Source organism: Tachypleus tridentatus, chromosome 9, assembly GCF_004210375.1.
Source record: "Tachypleus tridentatus isolate NWPU-2018 chromosome 9, ASM421037v1, whole genome shotgun sequence".
Lineage (NCBI taxonomy): Eukaryota > Metazoa > Arthropoda > Merostomata > Xiphosura > Limulidae > Tachypleus > Tachypleus tridentatus.
In genome coordinates, this window is record NC_134833.1 from 130,864,651 (window position 1) to 130,891,003 (window position 26,353).

General features: G+C 36.2%; 1 protein-coding gene and 1 pseudogene across 2 annotated transcripts in view; one reads left to right on the top strand and one right to left on the bottom strand.

The window, feature by feature from the left end:
- Positions 1-26,353, bottom strand: part of LOC143226390 (calpain-C-like) — a 237,466-nt pseudogene that overhangs the window by 195,454 nt on the left and 15,659 nt on the right. The gene's annotated exons all lie outside the window — the stretch shown is intronic.
- The window catches only part of LOC143226936 (ankyrin repeat domain-containing protein 33B-like), a 39,610-nt gene that overhangs the window by 8,736 nt on the left and 4,521 nt on the right, over positions 1-26,353 (top strand). The window contains exons 2-3 of the mRNA XM_076458492.1: positions 2,045-2,758; positions 23,049-23,178. Of these exons, the coding sequence (XP_076314607.1) occupies positions 2,402-2,758; positions 23,049-23,178 (487 nt within the window). The 5' untranslated portion in view covers positions 2,045-2,401. The remainder of the gene's footprint in view (positions 1-2,044; positions 2,759-23,048; positions 23,179-26,353) is intronic.

Here is a 26,353-nt window from a genome sequence, read left to right on the forward strand (position 1 = left end):
TATGTTTCGTAACAACGCTGTGTGGTTACACAAATATCACACATACAATCGAAACGCTGGAGTTGACTCAGATTAACCGTTTGTCCCCATGAATTATTTATTAACATAACAGATATCCATTATTCAAAACAGCTTATACAAATAAATGTAGAAATGTTTTAGAGTTAGCTAATCTACAGTGTTCAGACAACGCGTTCATGAACGAACCTGGATACGACGTCGAAAACTAAAATCTGTATACTAAATTGTTATTTGCATAACGCTTATATACACAACTGAATATACAAAAGAAGTGCGTGTTATTTCATCCTAAATATTAATTGCGTAGATTTGGGAAAAACTTTTTTTTCCGTGTGTGTGGGAGTAACGTCAGCTTATTTTACAGTTTTATTGCGTTGGTTATAATAGCGCGTCAGGAAAGTGACTGGCTGAGCGCTATGTCCTCAGGGTGCCCATTTTGTTCAGTTATAAAAACACCCTCAACTACTGAGAAACACGTCTGATTATCGTATGTGTTCCAGAGACAGCCCACAGTCTCCACTCCCCACAATATTGTTTTACAATGCTTGAAAAGTACCTTTAAAAAAATGTCCCTTACATGTTGGTTAGGATTAGAATGATACGAATAACAAGGGAATGAAAATGTATTAGATGGAAAAATTAGATGAAATTCTTAATGAGAGATGACATACCCTGTTTAATGTTGTCAACTAACGACAGTTAAACAGACTGCTAACTACTGTTGTCCACATGTGTTCAGGAACTATTTTCACACAGCACTGATTTGTTTCTAGTATCACATTAATTGCTTCTTTATCGATTAAATCATGTAAAAGCAGGGGCCCGGCATGGCCAAGCATGTTAAGGCGTTCGACTCCCTAATCCGAGGGTCGCGGGTTCGAATCCCGGTAGCACCAACATACTTACCCTTTCAACCGTGGGGGCATTATAATGTGACGGTCAATCCCACTATTAGTTGGTAAAAGAGTAAGTAGCTCATGAGTTGACGGTAGGTGGTGATAACTAGTTGTCTTCCCTCTAGTCTTACACCGCTAAATTAGGGGCGGCTAGCGCAGATAGCCTTTGTGTAGCTTTGCGCGAAATTCAAAAACAAACAAACAACATCCGATAAATCGGATTAAAAACTTCCATCAACCACTAAAGTCCCATTTTCGTGTTTCCAAAATCGAATTTAGTTTATTTTGAATAATTCCTTACATGTTTTCAGTCAAACTCAGAGTCGTCCAAACTCCTTTGGTTCCAAATTTTTGAGATCCCTGACGACTATTTTGAACTTTATTTTTTAAAATTTTGTTCTCATTTTATAGCCTATCGAGTCATTCGTCTACATACAAAATTTGTAGTCTTTCTGTCAATAATTATGTTTTTTGTTCGTTTTTTAAGCGCAGAGCTGCATAATGAAGGGTTATCTGTGTTGTGATTACCACGGGTATCGAAACCCATTTTAAAATGTCATAAGCTTTCAGACTTACCGCTGAGCAACTGACAGACAAAGGTAGTAAGAATTCACAAACCAAATAATATGAAATATAAACATGTGCATAGGTACAGTTGAGAAGTAGTATTTAGAACAGAATATATGTGGCATTAACAGTCACACACCTGGACTAGGCCTACATAAAACTGTTAACAGAAAAGCGGGAATATTGACTCAAATTAAGCGACTGTCCCACTAAATCTTATGCTTTTTATATGCGTGTGACTATATTTGAATGTATATTATGTTCATCTGACGAAAAAAATTACTAATGTTACAACACATTTATAATTTTCGTGTACAATATAAAACAGTTAGCACACTTATGATATTTTTTTCTCTGTCTGTGTTTTGAGTTCACTTTTTTAAATTATCAATGTATCAATATATTTCAATGTATACGAAAAGCAGGTTGAATGTTTAACATAGAAACTAAAATAATATAAAGTAAAACTAATTTTTAATTAAAAATGGGATAATTGTTCACATCTACCCTGGGAGTCACGTGAGAGTGATGTCATTAATTTATTTTATTGTTTTTTGCAGGTTTGTTTTTTCATCCACACCAATTGTGCTGTTACTGAGCTTCAAGGAACTGTAAATGTGAATTATGGACCTCTTTTTCCAGACTTAACTGAAATCATAAAATATTCTTTGTTATGCGATTACCGCTTAGAAGTTTCACCCAGCAGCGATATAAGTTTAACTGAGTCTCGTCCCCTACGTAGCTGCACCTTATTAACGTATTGATAATCAACAACTCGTTGAAGCCCATTAATAAAGTTTCAGTGACGAGAAATCACTGTTTCCATGTAAACGTTTTTTTACTGTCATATTTATCGCTTGTGCTTCGTAAACGAAAGACTGGAACTGAAAAGAGTAAAACGTAAAGCTTCTCCAGAGATGACACAGAGAGGAACCTTCTCGTCAGAGCCCGTGGTAGGGAGGCACGTAGTAGCTCAGACAACGTACCCTCGGACAATGGCAATGGACGAAAATCAACATTTCGGAGCTGGTATCAACGAGCCTTCTGTAATAGATTATCACACATATCTTGTCAAAAGTGGCTATAATATAGAACCACTGCTTTTCAGCAATTACCACCGGCGTGCTTTTTCCATGTATAACACCGATAGGCAGCCTACTGTAGATGTGACCTTCTTGTTGGCCTGCAGAGACGGCAGTCTTTTCCAACTGAAAACAGTTATACAGCGTGGACCTTCGCCAGCTACTGTGAACCAACAGGACCACTGTGGAAGGGTAGGTTAAACTAGAACTAACGAAAGGTTTATTAGATAGACAAATCTCGACTGTGTTCCTATGACTCGTTAGATCTACGGCGGGACACAAGCTTATCTTGTGCATACTTTTCGATGCTGGATAACCGTGGCCGATAGGTTGAAATAATAACACATTTCACGCAAGTTTAATTTTAGTAGTTTTATACAAACCGTTATCGAGGTACTACAGAAGTGGTTTTTAATTGGTCTGATTTTTGAATTTCGCGCAAAGCTAAACGAAGGCTGTCTGCGCTACCCATCTCTAATTTAGCAGTGTAAAACAAGAGGGAAGGCAGCTAGTCATCACCACCCACCACCAGCTCTTGGGCTACTCTTTTACCAACGAATAGTGGGATTGACCGTAACAATATAACGCTCTTAAGGCTGAATGGGTGAGTATGTTTGGTGTGACGGTGATCCGAACCCACAACCGTAAGATTACGAGTTGAGTACCCTTACTACCTGGCCATGCCGGGCCACTGCAGAAGTATTTTCACAACGCAAGTGGGCGTAGAGATATCACGTTCATTGTCAGAATTATATTCATACACACTTTATGACTCTCTATGAAAATTTCAGTTAACTGTTTTATACGTTATAGCGGATACATTAAATGTATTTTGATGAATTATATGAAAATGTGACATTTTTATCGAAGTTAAAAATCGAATATAATCGCACAAAGAAACAAAAATATTATGGTGTTATATAGATAGATTCGTTTTTGTTGTTTTTTTTCTGAATGGTTTAGTTTCACACTTTAGAAGGTGAAAAATCATATTATAAGCCACTAACTGTAATCTTAACCAGTTTTGTAGGAAAATATATTAGAATTTTTTCTGATTAATATTTTTTCTTTCATATTCCAAGCTTTTAGAATTATATTCCTCAAGTTAGATCTGTAAGATGGGATAATGGTAATGTTCTGACTGTACCATTATTTGGTCTTAAATCCACAGACACAAAATAAAATTGGAAAAAGAGCAAAACAGTCTTTTTAAATTATAAACGCTAGCACTAAAAAAACGATAACACAAGACTGTGATAATTTTAGTCTTGAAATTTTTACATGTTTTACTCTAAGTCCGAAAATGATATCCATTGTTCTCCATTACTTACAAATTTTTCACAAAACGCCATTAAAATCAGGATGAATGAGGATACATATTAGTCTGACATTAAGGTTCTTCCCTTTTCTTCACTTTCTTTGTATTTTTATTAACAAACATAACAATAAAAAAATTTAATTGTGGTAAACGAAATTATAATTTGATCTAAATAAGTTGTTTTTGTTTCCTATTTGTAAAGTATCCCACATGATAGAAAAACCTGTGTAATTAAATTGTGAAATATTTGTCATTCAAACCAAAACATCTTTTATGAAGTTTAAATTCGCATGTCTGTGTAATCGGAAACCAATCTTTTTCAGTTCAATGAAACGCTGTCCATGAAAACGTTTGGCTACAGATTTTATTATATGCTTCATGATGGTAAATTAACTTCATCAAAATATTATCTTAATCTCTTATTTCTATTGTTGTAAAGCAACATGAGGACTATCTGCGCTAGCCGTCCGTAATTGCAGTATAAGACTAGAAGGAAGACCTAGTCATCACCACCCACCGCCAACTCTTAGGCTACCCTTTTTCCAAAGAATAGTGGAATTGAACGTCACATTATAATGGCCCCACGACTGAGAAAGCTAGCATGTTTGGTATGATAGTGATTCAAACCCGTGACCCTCGCATTACAGGTCGAACGCTGTAACTATCTGGCCATGCCGGGCCCCATTATTTTGTAAAGGAATTCTTAATAATTGTCTCTCCCCTCACTTCATCAGGACATTGAATCCCAGGAGGAACCAGTAGTAGCATGTCTTGGAATCTTATACATTCTATGGCAGTTATCTCCTATAAATCATAAGCAACAAATTTTAATCACATCAGTAACTTGGTTATCTTTCTTTATTCTGAATACGTTCACATTTTCTTTCTAAAAGCTTTCACATAATTACCCACCTTGATCCCCAATGTAAATTATTAGCGGTTTGAATATGTGTAATGATAATCCTTGAATTTTCATAATACACTTGAAATTTTATATTCTATCACATTCTATCAGATAGCCCGATGTGGCTTTTCTCTTAGAAAAAAAAAAACCCACAAAAACACAAGAAAGGGTTAGCCATTAACAAACGAATAAAAATTTACATTTGTAGCCCATAAAGCAGTAATGATACATGCTTGAAATTTAACATGAGAAAAGGGAAGACTAATTACATCAGTTGGTGTGAATAACCGTTTTCTTGCCTTTGTACATGGTCCGTAAAAGGTAAAGGATCTCTATATTATTGACTGCACAATTCACCGATGACAAGCATGTCAGAACCATGTCTCAATGTACTTGTGTCCTTAATCCACTGCATACGACCCATAGTTGATTTTTTTTTTTTTTTTCCTTTAGTTTAGCTTTACTGATATTTCTTTCAATGACCTATAATCCTATACGAAAGTTGCAACAGATGGTAGGCGTCATCTGGGCTAGATAAATCTGTTTGGTAGTAAACAAGCATATTCAGTTATGAAAAACAAAATTGAAACATCTTAACTTATTCACAAAAAGTCAATGAACTAATATAAGTGAAACTAGAAGCAAGATATTTATGTATATATTTTTTTTAGATATGAAAGAAGTGTTCTTATTAAGGTTGTTCCTCCACTTATCCATCGTGATTATTAAATAATTATTTTGTTATTTCTTCCTATAGACTACAAGGAAGGACATGTCAGTTTAAAAAAAGTACAAAGAGAGTAGATTCACTGTTCGGTAATAGGCAACCAAGTGCTTGAATGTATTTGTTTCAGATGTTTCCCCAAAGTTGCATAACTGTCTCTAATTTTGAACTGACAGACTATATCTACCACCAACTCTTGGGCTACTCTAATTAAATAGAGGTATTTTACCGTCACTCTTATAATTCACTAATAGCCTCATAGTTTAAAAAATAATTTTTTTTTTTGTTTCTCACGGCAACGGTATGCGAATTAGGGTCTTTGATCTACAGTCTGGCACGTTAATCGCTAGGCCACACCTGTCAATTTCAATGTTTTGTTTTTGCTGCAAGTCTTCAGCACAGTTAACTTTCATTGTCATCATTCGTCACTTTTAGAATGGTATTAAAAATCATCATATCATCCTGGGACATTTGAATACAGGGAAAAATTAAAATCTCTGTTCAAAATGAACCAGACGAGCGATACGAAAAATTTGCACATGATTAACTAATCATTTTCAAGCATTAATAGGGTATAGTTGAAATACTTTTTGTTACTTTGATACAGGCCAGGTGGGTTAAGGCGTCCGACTCGTAATCTGATGGGCCCGGGTTCGAATCCCCCATCGCACCAAATATGCTTACCCTTTTAGGCGTGGGGTCATTATAATGTGACGGTAAATCCCACTATTCGTTGATAAAAGGGGTAGCCCAAGAGTTGGTGGGGGGGGGGGTGATGAATAGCTACCTTCCTTCTAGTCAGGCCCGGCATGGCCTAGCGCGTAAGGCGTGCGACTCGTAATCCGAGGGTCGCGGGTTCGCGCCCGCGTCGCGCTAAACATGCTCGCCCTCCCAGCCGTGGGGGTGTATAATGTGTCGGTCAATCCCACTATTCGTTGGTAAAAGAGTAGCCCAAGAGTTGGCGGTGGTGACTAGCTGCCTTCCCTCTAGTCTTACACTGCTAAATTAGGGACGGCTAGCACAGATAGCCCTCGAGTAGCTTTGTGCGAAATTTCCAAACAAACAAATCCTTCTAGTCTTACACTACTAAATTGGGAACGGCTAGCGCAGATAACCCTTGTGTAGCTTTGCGCGAAATTCAAAAAAACAAAAAAAGTTACTTTGATAATAGTCTGTGGAACTAAAGGTACTGTTTTTATTCATGGAAGGCATAAGAAATTCTTCACAACTACAAAAGAAAATTTCCTGAAATTTGTTTAAAATCTAATTTAGTCACGAAAGAACATATTAGTAAAGTTACTGCACGATAAATCCATAAGCAGAAAGAACACACAAAATAAACTGGTTCAGTTGTTGTTCGAACACTTTCACACTTCTTGTTGACTGTTGCTAAAAATGCAAAGTATTACTCGATTGTATTCCCGAAACAAACTAACATAACATTAGCAAAAACCATTCGGTTTGTCACTGTTAGGTCAGTACTAACGAACAGTTTCTTAGGTTTATCACTGAAAGACAAAGTATATTAAACAGCATCACTGAAAATGTTCTGAGTAGCGTGAGAATAATGTCTTTGCCTCTGAAAGACTTAAGAGACTAAGTGCATTTTCACAGTGAAATCAACATTAAGAGCAAAAACGATGGTGTTTAAAATGAATTTTAGGCTTAGCCAAGGATTTTTTACGTGTGTGATGCAATGCGCCGTAAAATTCGTGTTGAATTATAGAATGAACTGCCGCTTCAAGACAGGTACATTCTTCGACTTAATTCGAAACATGTATTGCAACTCGTCGTTGAGAAGTATTGTTGCGACATATTTCCTGATTAAGCATGGAGTTATTGAATGACACACAACTGGAAAGTAGAACTGATTTTGTTTGTGCAATTCGAAATCATCTTTTAAAAAAACGTCTAGAAGTATTTTATTCTATTGCTGAAACCAGCACCTTCACAGAAGCAAATAAAAACAGTCGAGTTCGAAATTGAAAACAATCGCTACCAAAATGCTAAGTTTCAAAATCTGTTGTTAGTCGTTTGGCTCGTTGTTGGAGATCAACTTCGCAAGCAAATAACTGATATATCTCAGGCTGTTTCGCAGCTATAAATATATGTATTGTCTGTTATTACACGACTGGCAAAGGCTTTGCAATCGATTGGCTTGTGCAACACAACTTGCACAAGAAATGACAATTATCGAAATTTTCTTCAGAATAGCACTCTTGAACTTGAGAAACATAACACGGTTTTCATATAAAAGTTGTCTTGTTTGTTTGTTTGTTTTTTTGAATTTCGCACAAAGCTACTCGAGGGCTATCTGTGCTAGCCGTCCCTAATTTAGTAGTGTAAGGTTAGAGGGAAGGCAGCTAGGCATCACCACCCACCGCCAACTCTTGGGCTACCCTTTTACCAACGAATAGTGGGGTTGACCATCACATTATAACGCCCCCACGGCTAAAAGGGCGAGCATGTTTGGCGCGATAGGGATGCGAACCCGCGACCCTCAGATTACGAGTCGCACGCCTTAACACGCTTGGCCATGCAGGGCCTATCCACGAAGAGGAACAGATCCCCAGAGCGCAAATAGCCTTCGAATAGCTTTGCGCGAAATTCAAAACAAACTGAACCAGAACCCCAGATTTTAACGTCATAAGTCCGTAACTTTACTGCTTTCTCCACGGGGTCTTTTGTAAAATAAGTAATTTGTTTTTAATTAAAGTTTTGCTGATAAGTTTTACTACCACGCGTATTTTTTAAAAACTGTATCAATGTTACCTTGCAGTGCTTGATCAAACGAACCAGTCAGGAAACTTTAAAATCATACACAACACACTTGTAAAGTGGTGAGATATTAGGGTTTTTAAACTATTCCGTGATCTGTGAAGTCATTCTAACATATTTTTTGTTTTATCTCAGTAGCAGTAGTAGCTTCGAAATAAACAGCTTTCTGTTTGTTCGATTTTCTAAGACAAATGCACACGCGTCAGCGTGATATAGAACTTCGAGCGTATACCGTGAAATTAATCTTCGTATAAGAAGTTTTATAAATAATCAGAATGTTAAAAAAAGTTAGGATTAGCGCTAACGGTTTCTCACTGTTTATACTATTAATATCTCTTAAGTTTTATCGATAGTGTAAACAGAAATCGAGACCATCTTTCAGTAGGTATTTAATGCAAAGACTAAGAAAAATTAATTTTTTTGTTTTGTTTGAATTTCGCACAAAGCTACTCGAGGGCTATCTGTGCTAGCTGTCACTAATATACCAGTGTAAGACTAGAGAGAAGGCAGCTAGTCATCACCACCCACCGCCAACTCTTGGGCTACTCTTTTACCAACGAATAGTGGGATTGACCATCACATTATAACGCCCCCACGGCTGGGAGGGCGAGCATATTTGGCGCGACGGGGATGCGAACCCGCTACCCTCAGATTACGAGTCGCACGCCTTAACACGCTTGGCCATGCTGGGCCGGAAAAATTGAATAAAACAATTATTAAAGTAAAAAAGTTTTTTGGATATGAGTAGTTTATAGTTGAAACATAAAAACGTTAAAAACATAAAAAGTATATCATACTTAACCTTTAAAAAGACTTTTACTAATAATGCCTTCCAGTAGCTCAGCGGTATGCCTGCGGATTTAGTACGCTAAAAAATCGGATTTCGATACCCGTGGTGGGCAGAGCACAGGTAGCGTATTGTGCAGCTTTGCGCTTAACTTAAAACAAACATTTACACAGAACGTTACACTCAGTGGACTCTACCGACAGTTAATGATACCCGGCATGACTTCTAATTCTCTTGTTTATTCACGTTTAATTTGTCGCTTGAAAACTCTTAAGTTACAGCCTCGTAAAAACTAATTTGAAGCAGAATCGTGATAGATTCTGTGTGTGATATGATAAAGTAACATGAAACTTCTTTTATCTTGCATAGGTTCTCTTGTTTCGTAATTCTAACATTAAGGTAGAGTAACAGGAAACTTCTCATAATCTTCCATAGGTTTCTTCGTTTCGTAATTTTAGCATTAGTGTAGAGTAATAGGTTTGGTTTGTTTTGAATTTCGCGCAAAGCTATACGAGGGCTATCTGCGCTAGCAGTCACTCATTTAGCAGTGTAAGACTACAGGAATGGCACCTAGTCATCACCACCTACCGTCAACTCTTGGGCTACTCTTTTACCAACGAATAGTGGGATTGACCGTACTTTATAACGCCCCCACGGCTGAAAGGACGAGCTTGTTTGGTGTGACGGGGATTCGAACCCGCGACCCTTAGATTACGAGTCGAGTGCATTAACCAATTGGATATGCTGGGCCCATAGATTAATAGGAAACTTCTCATAACCTTCCGTAGGTTCTCTAATTTCCTGATAGTAAAATTAGCTTTAACAAGGAAGGAAGAATACTTTTTTTTTGAAAACTGTGACAACTCCATGACGTCTAAACTTCTTGTTTATTTTTGTCAACGTTTCGGTGTTACTATATACTACTTAAGTAAAAAGAGATATTCAAACTCTATATACATACAAACAGATTGATAGGCTACAGTCATGAAAACACAACCAGTCATGATTCAACTTTGTTATTAGCGTTAAAACCCAAATTCTCCAGTTATTGAAATTGTTAGAGTGTGTTTCTCTTATAGCAAAGCCACATCGGGCTATCTGCTCAGCCCATCGAGGGGAATCGAACCCCTGATTTTAGCGTTGTAAATCCGGAGACATACCGCTGTACTAGCGGGGAGCGAAATTGTTAGAGAAACACGAATGTTAAATAAAACGGTAGTCTTATGGTCAAAATATAAAAGGGAAAAAGGAAAAAAAGAACCTTATTCTATTTTGTTTACATAGTTTGTTTATTATGTTTCAATATTTATGACTCTCACTCCTCTCTGGAATAAAAAACGCCAAACGTTTTGCTTCATTCTACACACCACATGATTTCAAAACGGGCGTGCAAGACTTCACTCACCAGATTTGCCAACTTTCGATTCCACAGCCACCTGATGGTTTCCAAAAAACTTCAAAACATTTTTATTACCTCCACCCCAATCTTCGTCTAGCAATCAAAAGTTGCTACGAGCACTCTTTTTCTCACTGGATTGAAATTCAAGAGAAAAGCTCAATGTACACACTTTAGGAGAGTTTAATTGACAAAAATAGTAAAATCTGCTTTAAAATGCCTTTCAAACTAATCTGTATTTTGCCATTATTCACCGCTAAAGGAAACAACTGCAAAAAGTATAAATATCGTGAATATAATAGCAAACGCTGGACTTAGCGTTCTCAACGCGAACACCTAGCGACCACGGCAAGGGAATTCTTACTCTATAACAACAAATTTTAAGATATATGCTAATCGTACCACTAGGGGCATGAAGCAACGAATTCTATCTGTATCTATAGAGCTGAAGCAGTGACTAAAAACATCATTGGGTTACATTTTATAAAACGAAATGTGATGAATTATTTAGTCTTACGGCACATAAACAAAATGTTGCAATGCGAATAGTGAAAGTCGATTTTATTTGTTGTGTTTATAAGGTATCACCTACTGTTTTAGATAAAGCAGAATTTTGGCTTTTTGTGAGTGTGCAAACGATTTTAGATGTGTCTGTTTGTATATATCTGTGTGTGTGTGTGTTTACAAATTCCTTATATAGCATTATATTAGTCATAATATTTGTGTGTGTATTATATTATTGCTTGCATGTGGCACATTCCTATCGATTGAAAATGAGTTGTAGAAGTTTCAGAATTCCTTGGATGAGGTCCATATTTTTGTTTATTGGTGAATAGAAGAACTGTTGTTTTTTTTTTCTTTTAATTTCGTATATTTTGATTGCTATAGAGTAGTGCAATTTCTTTTGATCATAAAAGTTTACCTATTTTACCTGAGTTTATTTACCAGGTAAATGTAAATTTAGTAAGTATTTATTATTTTCTTAATGTTTTTTTTTTTCCATTTGGTATTTCATAATTCTTAATATGGCCTTCCTACATTTCACATTACAAAGGTGTTTAAATTTGTTTGAATTTGAGCATAAAGCTACTATATAATGGGCCCTGGCCACCATCACTATCAAAACCGGTTTCTAGCGTTGTAATTCCACAGACATATCGCTGTTCCACTGGGAGACAAGTGCTTTGGAATATTAAGATAGAATCAGTAGAGCATGCATGAGAAGATCAATGTAAGTAAACTTTCTAACAATCATTATTCTGAGTGAAAAGGCTGATAACCAAAAATAAATTCCAGGTCTAGTACTTGAACCCAGGACCATTGGCTACTCAAGAGAACAAACTGTCTCGTCTTTCTTCGCTTACGATAACGCTAATATCACCCTGAGATGTTAGGAATTTGTTCAGTGGACAGTTGGAATATGTTTCTTGTAAAACTTGAGCACGAGTAGTGGAATTGACCGTTACATTATAACGCCCCCACGGCTGAAAGAGCGAGTATATTTGGTGTGACGGGGATTCGATACCGCGACCCTTGGACTGTGAGTTGAGCGCCCTATACAGGATCACCGTAGTTACGAAGGTGCACCATATTTAGCACCCCTTTCGTCTTACGAGGAAGCATACGTCGAATACATGCTGTCAAAATGGTCTTCACAAGTGAAAATTCTAAAACCTTTCTAATTCTACAATAAAGAAAAATAGAGTTGGTTTGATAAAGGCCTCAGAAAGTATAATCAAAGTATGTCAGACAACAGAAGTCAACAAATGGTGAACTTCCAAGTTAGCTTTGAAATACAGATTATTGTTTTAAGTAGTTTTGAATGTAATATTTTCGGTTTAGGTTGATACGTATTTGATTGTACACCATAAAATAACCATGTTTACGGTTCTGATAAAATATTTGACTATGTGTTCCCAACAGTTCTCAATTGAATTACAGACTGGAGACACTTTTTAGTCATAGGAATCTTGTAACGTCCTTCCGGTTGAGATAATCTTGTACAATATGCGCACTGTGAGCAGTAGCATAGCAATGTCATCCAGGACCACACAGTTGTTGTCAAATTCTGCTCTAACATATCGTCTCCATGTGATGTCTGTAATATATGAAGAGCATATTTTACATTATGATGAATAGCTGCCCAAACATTATCTGCACCACCTCTTGTGTGTTCTCTGTGGGAAAGTTTTGCTTCATCTATTTTACAAGCAAATGACGAGACGAATACGAATCCTACCATCAGCTTTAACAAACCATAAACAAGGCTCATCTAAAAGCTGACATGTCGCCAAAGTCCTAACTGTAAATTAACAGGCTGTCTTGTCCAAGTAACACAGTGACAGCGATGAATTGTGGTTAATATCAAATTGCTGACAGTCCTTCTTACAGAATAACCTTATTTTGTTAGGCTCCTATTCACTGATCTTCTTGGTACTCTGCAATGAACGTGTTTATGCCATTCCTGTTGTAAAAAGTTGTAAGAATTATTTTGACCACGTGTCAACCCGATCAAAACAGTCATCTCGGGCAGTAGTGTTTCGGCGTCCAACAGTAGGCTATCCTGGAACAACGTTTCCTGTAATCCAATGACGTTTCATTAATATATGTATACAATACAATGGTGGCGCCCCACTGTTCTGGCAACGTCCGTTTGCTTAGTTCCATTTATTAACAATCGAATAATTTGACGCCCTCAAACTTTTGTTGTGTGACAAAGCCTGAATGTACACGAAGTATCTAGAAAGTGTTTATCTGTTACTAGTAGAGCATTCACTCAATAACTACTCTGTGCATGTAAACAATTAGTCAGTATATAACAGTATGCAAACATTTTGACCACGACTGTATATTGTATTCAGAACAACGCTTATCTTGTATCGAAAACAATCACCTATGCAGTTAATTATTTTGCGCTGTTTCAGTATTAATACTTCCACTGTTTTCATATATTCTATTTTCTACTTTGTCACAAACTTGTATATAAAGTTATACCAAAATTTATCACTTTATTATTAATACTGTAGCAGAACACAATAAAGCAATGTAGACCAACGCAATGTTGTTAGTTAATACTGTCTTTAGTTTTATAATGTTAGTTTGACAAACGAGTATTTATTGCAATGTAAATACCCATTGTGTTTTCATAGCTATTATAAGAATTTTAAAAAATACATAGAAATAAATTAAAATGAATGCAGTGAGGTGGCATGAAATACTGTAAAAGTTGAGATCGTAGAATTACGATTATGCATTCAATTATCAAATGGTTTGTTTGTTTTGGAATTTCGCGCAAAGCCACACGAGGGCTATCTGCGCTAAGCTGTCCCTAATTTAGCAGTGTAAGAATAGATGGAAGGCAGCTAGCTAATCATCACCACCCACTGCCAAATCTTGGACTACTCCTCTACCAACGAATAGTGGGATTGACCGTCACATTATAACCCCCAAAGCTGAAAGGGCGAGAATGTTTGGTGCGATGGAGATTCGAACCAGAGACCCTCAGATTACGAGTCGAAAGCCTTAACCCACCTAGCCATGCCGGGCCTACTATCACCTGGATATTCTTGCCACGCGGTTTAAACACAACAATTTATGAAACAACGAAGTGGCCGTTTGTTTGCTTCTTAAGCTATCTGCGTTAGCCGTCCGTAAATTAGCTGTGTAAGACTAGAGGGAAGGAAGCTAGTCATCAACACCCACCGCCAACTCTTGGGCTACTCTTTTACAAACGAATAGTTGGATTGAACGTCACGTTATAACACCCAAAGCTGAAAGGGCGAACACGTTTGGTGTGATGGGTATTCGAATCCGCTACGCTTAGATTACGAGTTCAATGCCTTAACCTCTTGGCCATGCTGGGCTTACACAGCTGTTACTTGCCGTCAAGTGTCAATGCAGTGGCAGTTAGCAGTTTCACATGTCCATTACAGTATAGAGATCAGATGTCAAGCTCCAGTTTCTATTTGTTTTCGTTATTATTTTTGCTTTTAACTTCGTCATAAGTCAATGATCTATTTTGTTCGTCAGAGTTTGACACTGTAGTTTCATACTTGTTTTTTTTTCTGCGTAATGTATTCGTGTACCGTTTACTTTCACCTTTAGTTTCGCATGATATGTTATTTTTTTCTACGTTAATAAGTTCCAATTGCCCAGTAGTAAAACACAGGATTCACGTCTCTAAAAACTAGGTTTCCATATATTCAAGGTGGGCACAGTACAGTAAGTCTCGTGTATAACTTTGTACTTAACAACAAGACAAACTTTTGTTAGTTTAAATATCTTACTATTTTCACTTTACTTTTTTTCTAACTGTCACTACACTATTGCACATAGTCACAAATTTTAAGTTAGATTCATTATTTACAAGTTCACTGACAGGATATTACAAACTGTGTCAACATATTGAAATAAAGAAAAACGTCTTTTAAGATTGCGTCATTTCCGATTTTGTCAAGTATTTCTTGCTTTTAGATTAATACACTGTCTTACTGAGGCTCGGCAAGGTCAAGCGTGTTAAGGCGTGCGACTCGTAATCCGAAAGTCGCGGGTTCGCATCCCCGTCGCGCCAAACATGCTTGCCCTTTCAGCCGTGGGGGCGTTATAATGTGACGGTAAATCCCACTATTCGTTGGTAAAAGAGTAGCCCAAGAGTTGGCGGTGGGTGGTGATGACTAGCTGCCTTCCCTCTAATCTTACACTACTAAATTAGGGACGGCTAGCACAGATAGCCCTTGAGTATCTTTGTGCGAAATTCAAAAACAAACAAACAAACTGTCTTACTTTAGTTAAATGATATGTTTTGATATGGTTCAATATTTTTTATTTGTCATCTATTTTAATACCAAAAGTATATCTAACAACTTAACTGATACCGTTTTATTTTTAACACAAAATATGAGTTGTTTTTTTAATATATTATAACAGCGCATGTACTGAAATAGTCGTTTTACATGAAAAACTTATTGATGACTAGCGTCCTTTCCTCTTGTCTTACACAGCTAAATTACGGACGGCTAGCGCATATAGCCCTCGTGTAACTTTGTGCGAAATTCAAAACAAACATAAGAGGTAGAAAAGTTGACAATATCTTAGCTACAAATAATGTATCACAATAAGTTCATGTTGTTGTACAAATAATGTATCACAATAAGTTCATGTTGTTGTACAAATAATGTATCACAATAAGTTCATGCTGTTGTACAAATAATGTATCACAATAAGTTCATGTTGTTGTACAAATAATGTATCACAATAAGTTCATGTTGTTGTACAAATAATATATCACAATAAGTTCATGCTGTTGTACAAATAATGTATCACAATACGTTCATGTTGTTGTACAAATAATGTATCACAATACGTTCATGTTGTTGTACAAATAATGTATCACAATAAGTTCATGTTGTTGTACAAGTAATGTGTCACAATAAGTTCATGTTGTTGTAAAAATAATGTATCACAATACATTCATGTTGTTGTACAAATAATGTATCACAATAAGTTCATGTTGTTGTACAAATAGTGTATCACAATAAGTTTACGTTGTTGTACAAATAATATATCACAATAAATTCATGCTATTGTACAAATAATGTATCACAATAAGTTCTTGTTGTTGTAAAAATAATGTATCACAATACATTCATGTTGTTGTACAAATAATGTATCACAATAAGTTCATGTTGTTATGCAAATAGTGTATCACAATAAGTTCATGCTGTTGTACAAATAATGTATCACAATAAGTTTACGTTGTTGTACAAATAATATATCACAATAAATTCATGCTATTGTACAAATAATGTATCACAATAAGTTCATGTTGTTGTACAAATAATGTGTCACAATAAGTTCTTGTTGTTGTAAAAATAATGTATCACAATACGTTCATGTTGTTGTACAAATAATGTATCACAATACGTTCGTGTTGTTGTACTCTAGTTTTGTTCAACCGTTTATAAATTTTGGGACATTTTTGCTGCAATTTTCTGCTTCTTTACTTTGAGCTGAGCACCATGGAGCATAATTGTCTGTATAAACTATGAAATTTCAAAAGGATAGTTACATCATAAAAAAGGCCCGGTATCGCCAAGCGTGTTAAGGCGTACGACTCCTAATCTGAGGGTCGCGGGTTCGCATCCCCGTCGCGCCAAACATGCGCGCCCTTTCACCCGTGGGGGCGTTATAATATTTCGGTCAATCCCACTACTCGTTAGTCAAAGACTAGCCCAAGAGTTGGCAGTGGGTGGTGGTGATTAGTTGCCTTCCCTCTAGTCTTCCCACTACTAAATTAGGGCCGGCTAGGTTTGCGCGAAATTCAAAAAACAAATAAACAAAACTTCTGCAGGTTGTGTGCTTAAATACAAATAACATAAATTAATGTTTATTTTATTTCACTGTTTTAATTAAAATAATGATATCGAATTATTATTTTCAGAGATTACTAATCTTTGACCTTAAATAAAAATGATTTAAGAGTAATCATCCATGCTTTCTGTTTTATAAGGGCTTTTTCACCTTGTTTTCTTTCGTTTCGTATGTTTCGTGGTTTTATCTTTCATGTGCGATATTTTCTGTGTTATATGTTTTACATACATTTGCCTTATCAGGTCATGTATTAACATAATCTCGTATTTTTGTTACTTTAACGAATATAAAAAAGCAAGAATATTAAAGATATTGCTTTACTGTAAGGTTTTCATTAAATTAGTACATCTTTCATCTCGTAATATTATTTATTAGAATATTTTAATCAGTTTTGTAATATCACTTTCTATTGTTGTCGCTAGCTCGTGATTAAAAGAAATAAATGATAAATTTCAAATTATCGTTTCGTTTGTTGTTTTAATTTCGCGCATAGCGACACGAGGGCTATCTACGCTAGCTGTGCTTAATTTAACAGTGTAAGACTAGAGGGAAGGCAGCTAGTCATCACCACCCACTGCCAACTCTTGGGTTACTCTTTTACCAACGAATAGTGGGATTGATCGTCACATTATAACGCCCCCACGGCTGAAAAGGCGAGCATGTTTGGTGCAACCGGGATTCGAACCCGCGACCCTATGATTACGAGTCGAACGCCTTAACATGCTTGGCCATGCTGGGCCTTATCGTTTCGTATCAATTCGATATGTAATTACCTAAGTAAGATCAAATGAACACTGCACTAAAGTAAATCCCTCTGGTATAACGTTCAACACAGTTTAGAGAATATTAAGTGCTCAAAATATTATAAATACTTTTACCTGTTTTCAATAGTAAAAAGTTCAGTTACCATAAAAAGTCTATATTGTTTGACTCACTGTTTTTAAACTGACTATAGCATTTTTATACCACAAAATAACGGAAACTCTTTTAGGCATGTTTGACCAATGTCGTAGCAATGCACAATGTTTACACATGTAAACTGAGTGCAATGAACATGGTATAAATTAGAATAAACTACATACGCTTATCACATTCTTCTTAGCTGGTGACAAGTTTAAAAGAAAATATGAGTGGAAAATGTAATAAACATTGTTTTTTTTTATATAATTCATTTTCATTAGGCTTAATTAATATTTGTCCTTCGTCTTATATCAGTGTAAAACAACAAACGTCTTCTAAGTTGAATTTTGTAATTTGGTTTCTGTGTATTTTGAGAACATATTAGTTACGTGAATAGCTCATTGTTGTCTGATTAGGGTTAGACCTAACAATATATTTCAGTCTTAATTTCCTGCGAGAAGAATAATTGTTTTGAAATCAAGTGCTGACACCCTGGCTCATCTTTGGTAACTTCGAATATTCGGTAATTGAAAATAGAGATCAAGAAAGATACCAGTTTAAATAATTATTAATAGAATTGCAGTCTTTTTTTAGGCTCACTTGATCTTTTGTTTCGTTAAGAAATCCAGCTTCGTCATCAAAGCCACCCCTAAACGAATTATTCGATTGCTTAACTGAGTTTTAGGCTTCACAAAAGAAAAGAAGATAAAAGTAAAATAGTAGGGTAAGTGTTTGGTTCTTAAAATAGCGGTTAAAAATAGGACACCACCTCTGCAGTTAATGGTGCCAGAGAAAACAAATGAAAATAATGTAGTCGTTTTCATTATCGGATGTCAGTGAAATAAAGAGATAAAAAGGACAAAACGTTACTTTTAAAAATTAATGTCGAGATAGAAAATTATTTGCAATATTATATCATAGAACTTTACACCCACGTGTCCCTAACTTTAAAATAGTGATAGCTCTCTGTATCCTATAAAACATAATTTCTAAATCACCTTAAAATATTCAGATCAGTTGTTGAAAAGAATGTTTGCTTTACAGAGAAACCTCAGCTTAAATATATTTCACACTTTTTATTAGTTGTAACGTTATCGTCACCTTGGCTGCATTTCTTTTGTAAAAATTATTTGTGGGCTTTAAAATTAGATGTACACAGTAAAGTGTAAAGAAATTAAAGCCCGTTGAGACGGTGTTGTGGTGCGCTTGTCTGAGATTTCGAGCTCAGTGTGGTATATGTATTTTACCATGACTACCAGTTCTATCATATCTTTTACCTTCATGATATAACAGCCTATAATGTGACGGATCGCGAGTTCTAATCCCACTCACACCAAACATGATTGCCTTTTCAGCTGTGTGGACGATATAAAGTTACAATCAATCCCAAGAGTCGACAGTAGGTGGTGATAACTAGCTAGCTCCCTTCCCTCTAGTCTTACACTGCTGAATTAGTGATCGCTAGTGCAAATAGTCCTCATACAGCTTTGCGCGAAAATTCAAAACAAACAAACGAATAATGTGAGGGTCAATGCTTCTATTTGCCGGTAAAGAGCAACCCAGTAGTTGGTGGTAATCGGTGCTAAATAGCTGTCTTCCCTTTAATCTACCGCTCAAAATCAGGAACAGCTAACCCAGATAGCTTGGGAATAGATTTCCATGAAATTTAAAACAATATATATATCTTTTTTAAAGGTCACCAAAGTAATGTTGAACACCTAACAAACTGGTAAATTATTACAGGTCTATTGATGTATTTCCGATATCTCAACTAAACGTATTTTAGTGAAGAGTTATATATCTATATTTTTATTGTATTTATTGTTTTTTTATCGCTAATATGATTACTTAATGGACCACATTTACAATCTATAGATCTTCCCAGTATATTCTAGCAACCTTCGATAGAGACGGCAGGTGTCACTATAACTCTTTAATATATTATAAATGGAATAGCATCTAGTATTAGATACACTTCTGCAGGGTCTCCGAAAGTGCCCCGTTTCAAGAGTAAATAAAATCAAAATTAAGTGTAACAATTATTTTTATTTCTTACTTTTGAGGTTCATATGTCATACTGCGTTGTAACCTACAGAATGCGTAAATTCTTTTCGTAACTCACGGTATGAGCACCTTTTACTGAAGTCACGACAATTCAAACTGCAATGTTAAACGTAATGGGCGACCGCAGATAAGTTACAAGAGGAGGAACTTGCTCCTCTTACTTTTCACAAAAATTGCACGTATTACGGTATAAATGTTGCATTGTAGTTATTCTTAATATTTTTAATATTTTTTATTTGCGTTTAAACACATATAACTCAAGTTATATCAGTCTGTTAACTTATACATGTTAAGTATCCCTTATATCATAATTTTAGTGTCTACTGACTGACTGACAGATTATTGTACAGTGGCATGAGTGGTTAAAACATGTGACCTCTCTAGGTGGCTCTTGGCCCCTTTTCCGGGAAATAACAAACGTCAAAGAGAATGGTGCTCGCAACAGTTCCTCTGTGAAAAGGCAATTATATATATCTACTATCTGGCACGGCCCACCCTAACAACAGGTATCATTTAGTTTGGTATTTCTGCCGTTATCTTGTTTTTAATTACGTCTTATACTTGTGTGTTGAGTAGACAATCTAGAAGCACCATTAAGAAAATAACCCCAGAGTATATAACCCTCCTATTAAGAAACAAGCATTCTCGTTCATAGAGTTGCGATTCTGCTAGCAGCTCTCCTCGTTGTAACTAATGCTTAAAGTAAAGGTTCGATTCAAAGTTGTCATTTTTCGTCTGGTGTGTGTGTGTTTTTCTTATAGCACAGCCACATCGGGCTATCTGTTGAGCCCACTGAGAGTAATTGAACCCTTGATTTTTGCATTGTAAATCCGTAGACTGTGCTGGAAGGTCAGGTAGAGAGCGAAATTAAACTTCTTTTCGCTGATATCGTTTCACATGGGCCCGACATTGCCAGGTGGTTAGGGAGCTTGACTCGTACTCTGATGGTCGCAGGTTCGAATCTCCGTCACACCAAATATGCTCGCCTTTTCATCCGTAGGTCAATTATATTTCAAATGCATCTTTTGTTTGTCGTAAATCACTGCCCAGGAGTCATTTTGTTAAATTTCAGAATTTATGAGAGACAAAATTGTATCTAAAAAGTTATTTCTACAAGTACAATAAAAAAATTAAATTTTATAAAGACAAATTGAAACATAACTTCATTTTGTTTATTTCGCGCAAAAATACACGAAGGCTATCTGGGCTGGTCATCCCTAATTTAGCAGTGTAAGACTAGAAGGAAGGCAGCTAGCTAGTCATCACCACCCACTGCCAAATCTTGGACTGCTCCTTTACCAACGAATAGTGGGATTGATCATAACATTATAACGCTCAAATGGCTAATCGTGACGATCATCTTTGGTACAACGGAGATTCGAACCCGGGCCCCTCAGACTACAAGCCGAGCACCTTACCTACCTGGCCATACTAGACCCGATATATAAGTAGCTTAGCTAACAATAATAACGTAGACAGTTTTAATGCTACACAAGGTTTTAAAGCAAAGAAGTCGAAACTACAAAAAAATGCGTTACTTAAAATGTAATATATATATATCCCTACTTTGGCAAGTCGCTATAATTACGTTGGTCTGAGCCAAAGTAAGGATAAATTTTTTTTTAAATGTTAAGTAACTCAGCCTTTCTGGTTTAGATTTTCTTGTTTTAATACTTTTCGTAGGTTTAAAACTCGCTACTTGTCTTTGTTTTTTTGTGATTTGTCTCATTTTTGTGAGCCAGAAATACAAAGCGTGGTGTGTGCCTATACCCGATTCGATTTTAGTACTCATAAGGATTTCTACCAACCTACCTTCAAACTAATTATATGCCAAAAGTAGCGCATGTATATATGTACTCATATCCTTTTAGGTACAAAAAGGGAATCGTTAAGACTCCATACAGAAGAGTTCTGTGAAAGAATTGGAGCGAAGGTTCGTTAAAGTAGTGAAATTTTGATTGACTTCATAAACACTTATATAGTGATTTAGATGAGTTTATTAATACGACAAGCTTTAATCTTGTTCGGACAATACTGTTAAATAATCATAGTCATTTTAAAGGAGGTTTTAAACAGACGATTTTTATGGCAGCCATTTTGTTTCATCGTGATCCTTACCATTTTATTTGAGAAGCTATTATCATTTGTAGTGTAAGAGCTTCAAAGTTACCGCTTCAATACAGAAAGCTGGTGAGGAACTGGGAATTAACAAATTACTTCAAACTTTCTTTATTTCTATATATAAATAGTACCTGACAGGGGCGTAGATTTTTTACACCCGATGGGGGGGATGATTTTTGCAACCACTTATGTGGACTGTCCAATTTGCAAATTGGTAATCCCTGATTACGTGAACCTGAAAGCTGTAAACATGCAGTCACAGAGTAATCTTGTTGCCACGATACTTGCATGTATTCTTAGGCCTACTGACTAATACTTACGAACTATCGCTTAGATCGAAAAGCTTAGAAGCACGCCTATATTAAAGATGTACATTTCGGCTATTGAAAAATCCTACATCTAAGCCTAATTGTGTAATTCGATTGGTAAGAACACGAGAATCACAAGAACAAACACACAACTTGTAGACCTGTGATGCAATAAAACAATTTAACAGACCAAACTATAGGGGGGATGATTGTTTGCACCATACCCCCCACCTAAAATGAAGGGGGATGTATACCCTTATCCCCCCCAGGATCTACGCCCCTGCCACCTGAGATAAATTTTTACCTCTCATTCCTCAATCAAGTTGACGAGTTTCGATATTGTACGAAAGACTTCCTGTTGAGTGACTTGTGGCACATAACAGATAGATTTGAAATACTATTTTTATAAGTATCTTATTTGAAAGCTAAAAATAGATAAAATATAAACAAATATACAAACAAATTGCAGTCTAATGTTACGGATAATTCTAATGATGGCTTCAAAGTGACGTCATATTTCACGGTCTAATATACGATGTGAAACTTAAGAATTTAGCTCAATGTAACTAGCTTGTTTCCTGATAAGAGGTAAAAACGTTTATATTGGAAAATGTGAGTATTTAGGTTTTTCTTCAAATAAGTTATTAGTAAATATAAAATGGCTGTGGACTCACACCACTAGAAAACGGGTTTCGATACCCGTGGTGGGCAGAGCACAGATACCCTATTTTGTAGCTTTGTGCTTAATTCTAAACAAACAAACAATAAATATACAAAAGAGAGATAACCAATGTAAACTGTTGGTGTTTTCAGACTGGCCTTAACCACGTGTGTGCCAACGGACAATTGGCCATGTTGCAGCTATTAGCAGATCTTCCAGATTTGGACCCTAACTTACCAGATAACGAAGGGTGCACACCGCTGATGATGGCCTCCCAAGCTGGTAAGTGAAGCTGCTCTCTTATTTTGCTTTATTTTTTTACCGAAAAGTATTAGCTGTTGAAATAATGACAGTAACATTATGGTCCTGTTTTGCTTAGATTTACAAAGAACACGAGTAACTTTTTCTGCAGTGTTATATCGCGTCGCTTAGCGTATCTTTTCTTTCGAGGTATTTAGACATTTCGTAGGTTAGTAATAAAAGTAACATGCAGTCACTTTATCATAGCAAAACACAGACGTTCGAAAGACTAGTAAGGTGAAAGCCGTCGTGTAGCTTTGCACGAAAGTTAAAAACAAACAAACAATTAAACAAAAGAGAAAGGCATTGCCAAGAGTACAGTCATGTGTTTCTTCTACTGTACAAACGAATGTTGTCAAAAGTGCCAAAACTGTATCACAATTCACATTCTGTTACTACCGCTGATAATAGTTGAAGATGTTGGTTACCAAATAACAGGAGCAGAATAGCAGTGGTTAAACTGGGACTTTGAAAGAGATGGAAGAACCCTTTTGTGATCCACTTTGGAATTCCAATCTGTGTATCAGGAATGCTAATGGCTTACACTTTCAAGAGGTGTAACTCCGTTTCAGGCCATTCCGTTCCAATGTAATATCCCTGCATAATAGTATCATACACAAATTGAAGCCATCTATATTATACTATTCTGTCAGTTACCATATACCTTCTGAATTATTCCTGCCGTCGAGAATAAATCTTAGAACTAATTTCAGACTTGATATACTATCTGCTTGCTACTATTACACATAGTTTACTAAACACACTCCTTTGAGGCAAGGCATGGCCAGGGGGTTAAGATACTCGACTCGTAATCTGAGGGTCGCTGGTTCGAATTCCCGTCACACCAAACGTGCTCGCCCTTTCAGCCATGGGGGCGTTATAACGTGACAGTCAATCCCACTATTCGTTGGTAAAAAGAGTAGCCCAAGAGTTAGTGGTGGGTGTTGATGACTAGCTGCCTTCCCTCTTACCCTGCAAAATTAGGGATGAATAGCGCAGATAGCCCTCGTGTAGCTTTGCGCGAAAATCAAAAACAAACAAAAAACATTTATTTGATAATATGGACACCTTTTATAGAAATGAACGTTTTCTTTTATCTGATACTCATAAGAAATATTAGCGCCTACATGGTCTGAAAATGGCAAAAGTTATTAGTCAATAGGAACGCGAACACTGTTCGGGATTTTCCGTCGTACCTTGTAAAAGCTCTCTCAGATTTAGTAGTATAAATAAACATCGATTTGGTGGGCTTTGGTGATTCGCCTCCATCTAAGAACATGTATCATCATAGAAAACCTAATGGATCCGGTAAGCTCTGTAAATACTACATGTTTCACTCTTTTCAACAACATTGTTATGCTCTAATCATGTTTCACGTTGTAAATTTTTTTATCATGATTTCAAACTCTTTACGAAAGTACTCGCATTCTCTAATGTAAACAATCCTTTGGCAGTAATATGCACGCTTGTAACGATAGATGAAATCTTACGTTTCTTGTCACGTCCTTTATTGTAACTTACATCCAGGAATTTAAATAATATTACTCTGATTTTTTTACTGCTATACCAATTTATTATTGTTTATTTCATTAGGTGAAGTAATTCTATTTGTGTACGTGCTTGCTTAGATTTAACCTCTTATTTTTTAGTATCAACTGTCACATTGGCACTGCGTTATTCAGCCGTAAGTTTGACATTTAAGTCATGCAATCAAAAGCTGTCCAAACATGGTTTCTAATTACATTCGTGAGTGTTTTTATTAGATACGATCGAAATGAACAAGCGATGTTTTGATTGGATAGTTATAACTGTCGTTAGTCAAAATGGGATGAAACCGTAATAACAGTATCAACAACTGTGGAGGCGCTTCCCAAAATGCCATCAATATGAAGTATAGATGGCAAATTATAATAACGTAAATACCAAGGTACATTTCAGAAAGGTGTGCTATTTTGAACTGCGTTTTCAATGCAGTTTTCATTGGAAACTCATTCTCTGATTAATAATTCATTATTACAAATTAGAAATAATCTGTTTATAAAAATATGCGTATACGTAAAGAGGAAGCTCACCTAAATTCCACCAAGGTAATACACAACAATAAAGAAAATCAAGATTAGCTTAGATTGAACATTTAATATACAATTAAGAGTAAAGCTACAAATCAAAAGAAATATAACATAAAGACATAGTTTACATAGCAGAAACGAATTATCTCATGTGGAGTTAATATAATCTGAGGAAAAGTAAGGTCACTATCAGGCTAACTATCTTTCATCATGTTGTGTTTATTGTCAATATTACTTCAAAACAATGCGTCTGTTTTGGTGATTGGCAGCAAATGTGTCTATAACAGTATCAATATCGAGTTGTTTTGCTCTCCTGGAGTTTACTGATATGACAGTAAGGTTGCTGGTGTGGTTGTTACCACTGCTGTTGCGCAAGTATGTCTTGAGAAGCTACAGACATGAGAAACTTCTCTCACAGGCAGCTGAAGTGACAGGCAGGGTCACAGCGATGCATACAAGTTTGTGGAGATCCATGAAGGCGTCCTTGCATGGCTCCAGCATGGTTGCTTGCTATGTTTTACTTTACAATAAAAGATAAATGAAATTAATGGGTAAATACCTGTGAAACCTTTGATTTATCAAGTAAAATCCCTGATGATCTGTTGTAACTTGAAATCAACGTGGTTGTCTAATCTTTGTCAAAGCTCAAGATAGAATGGCATTACACAGGGGCGGTAATACAGCGCATGAGTTTCAGTGCATTCAGTACGCTGCTATGGGACACATGACACATACTTCCGCCTTAATGAAGACGTTGAGCTCTACAGATCTGTGTCTCTTTGATGTTAATTGTTAAGCAACAACAACGATTGTGTTTACCATATTTTATGAATATATGTAGGTAACAATATTGGGGTCAAGCCCTCCCGCCAAGCCCCCCCTTGGTGCCGCCACTGACCAGCAGACTTAATGGCACCTATAGTTAACAAACGTTAACATAAACTGTTAACAGCAAGCTATGGGATGGTACACAATTTTATTTAAAAAGTTACAGATATTGTCAGATAAGACCGCTAGCTATAGTGTGTTTGTGTGTGTGATAAGACAACCTACAGCAGAAAGGCATTTCTCATCTATTTTCTAGTGAA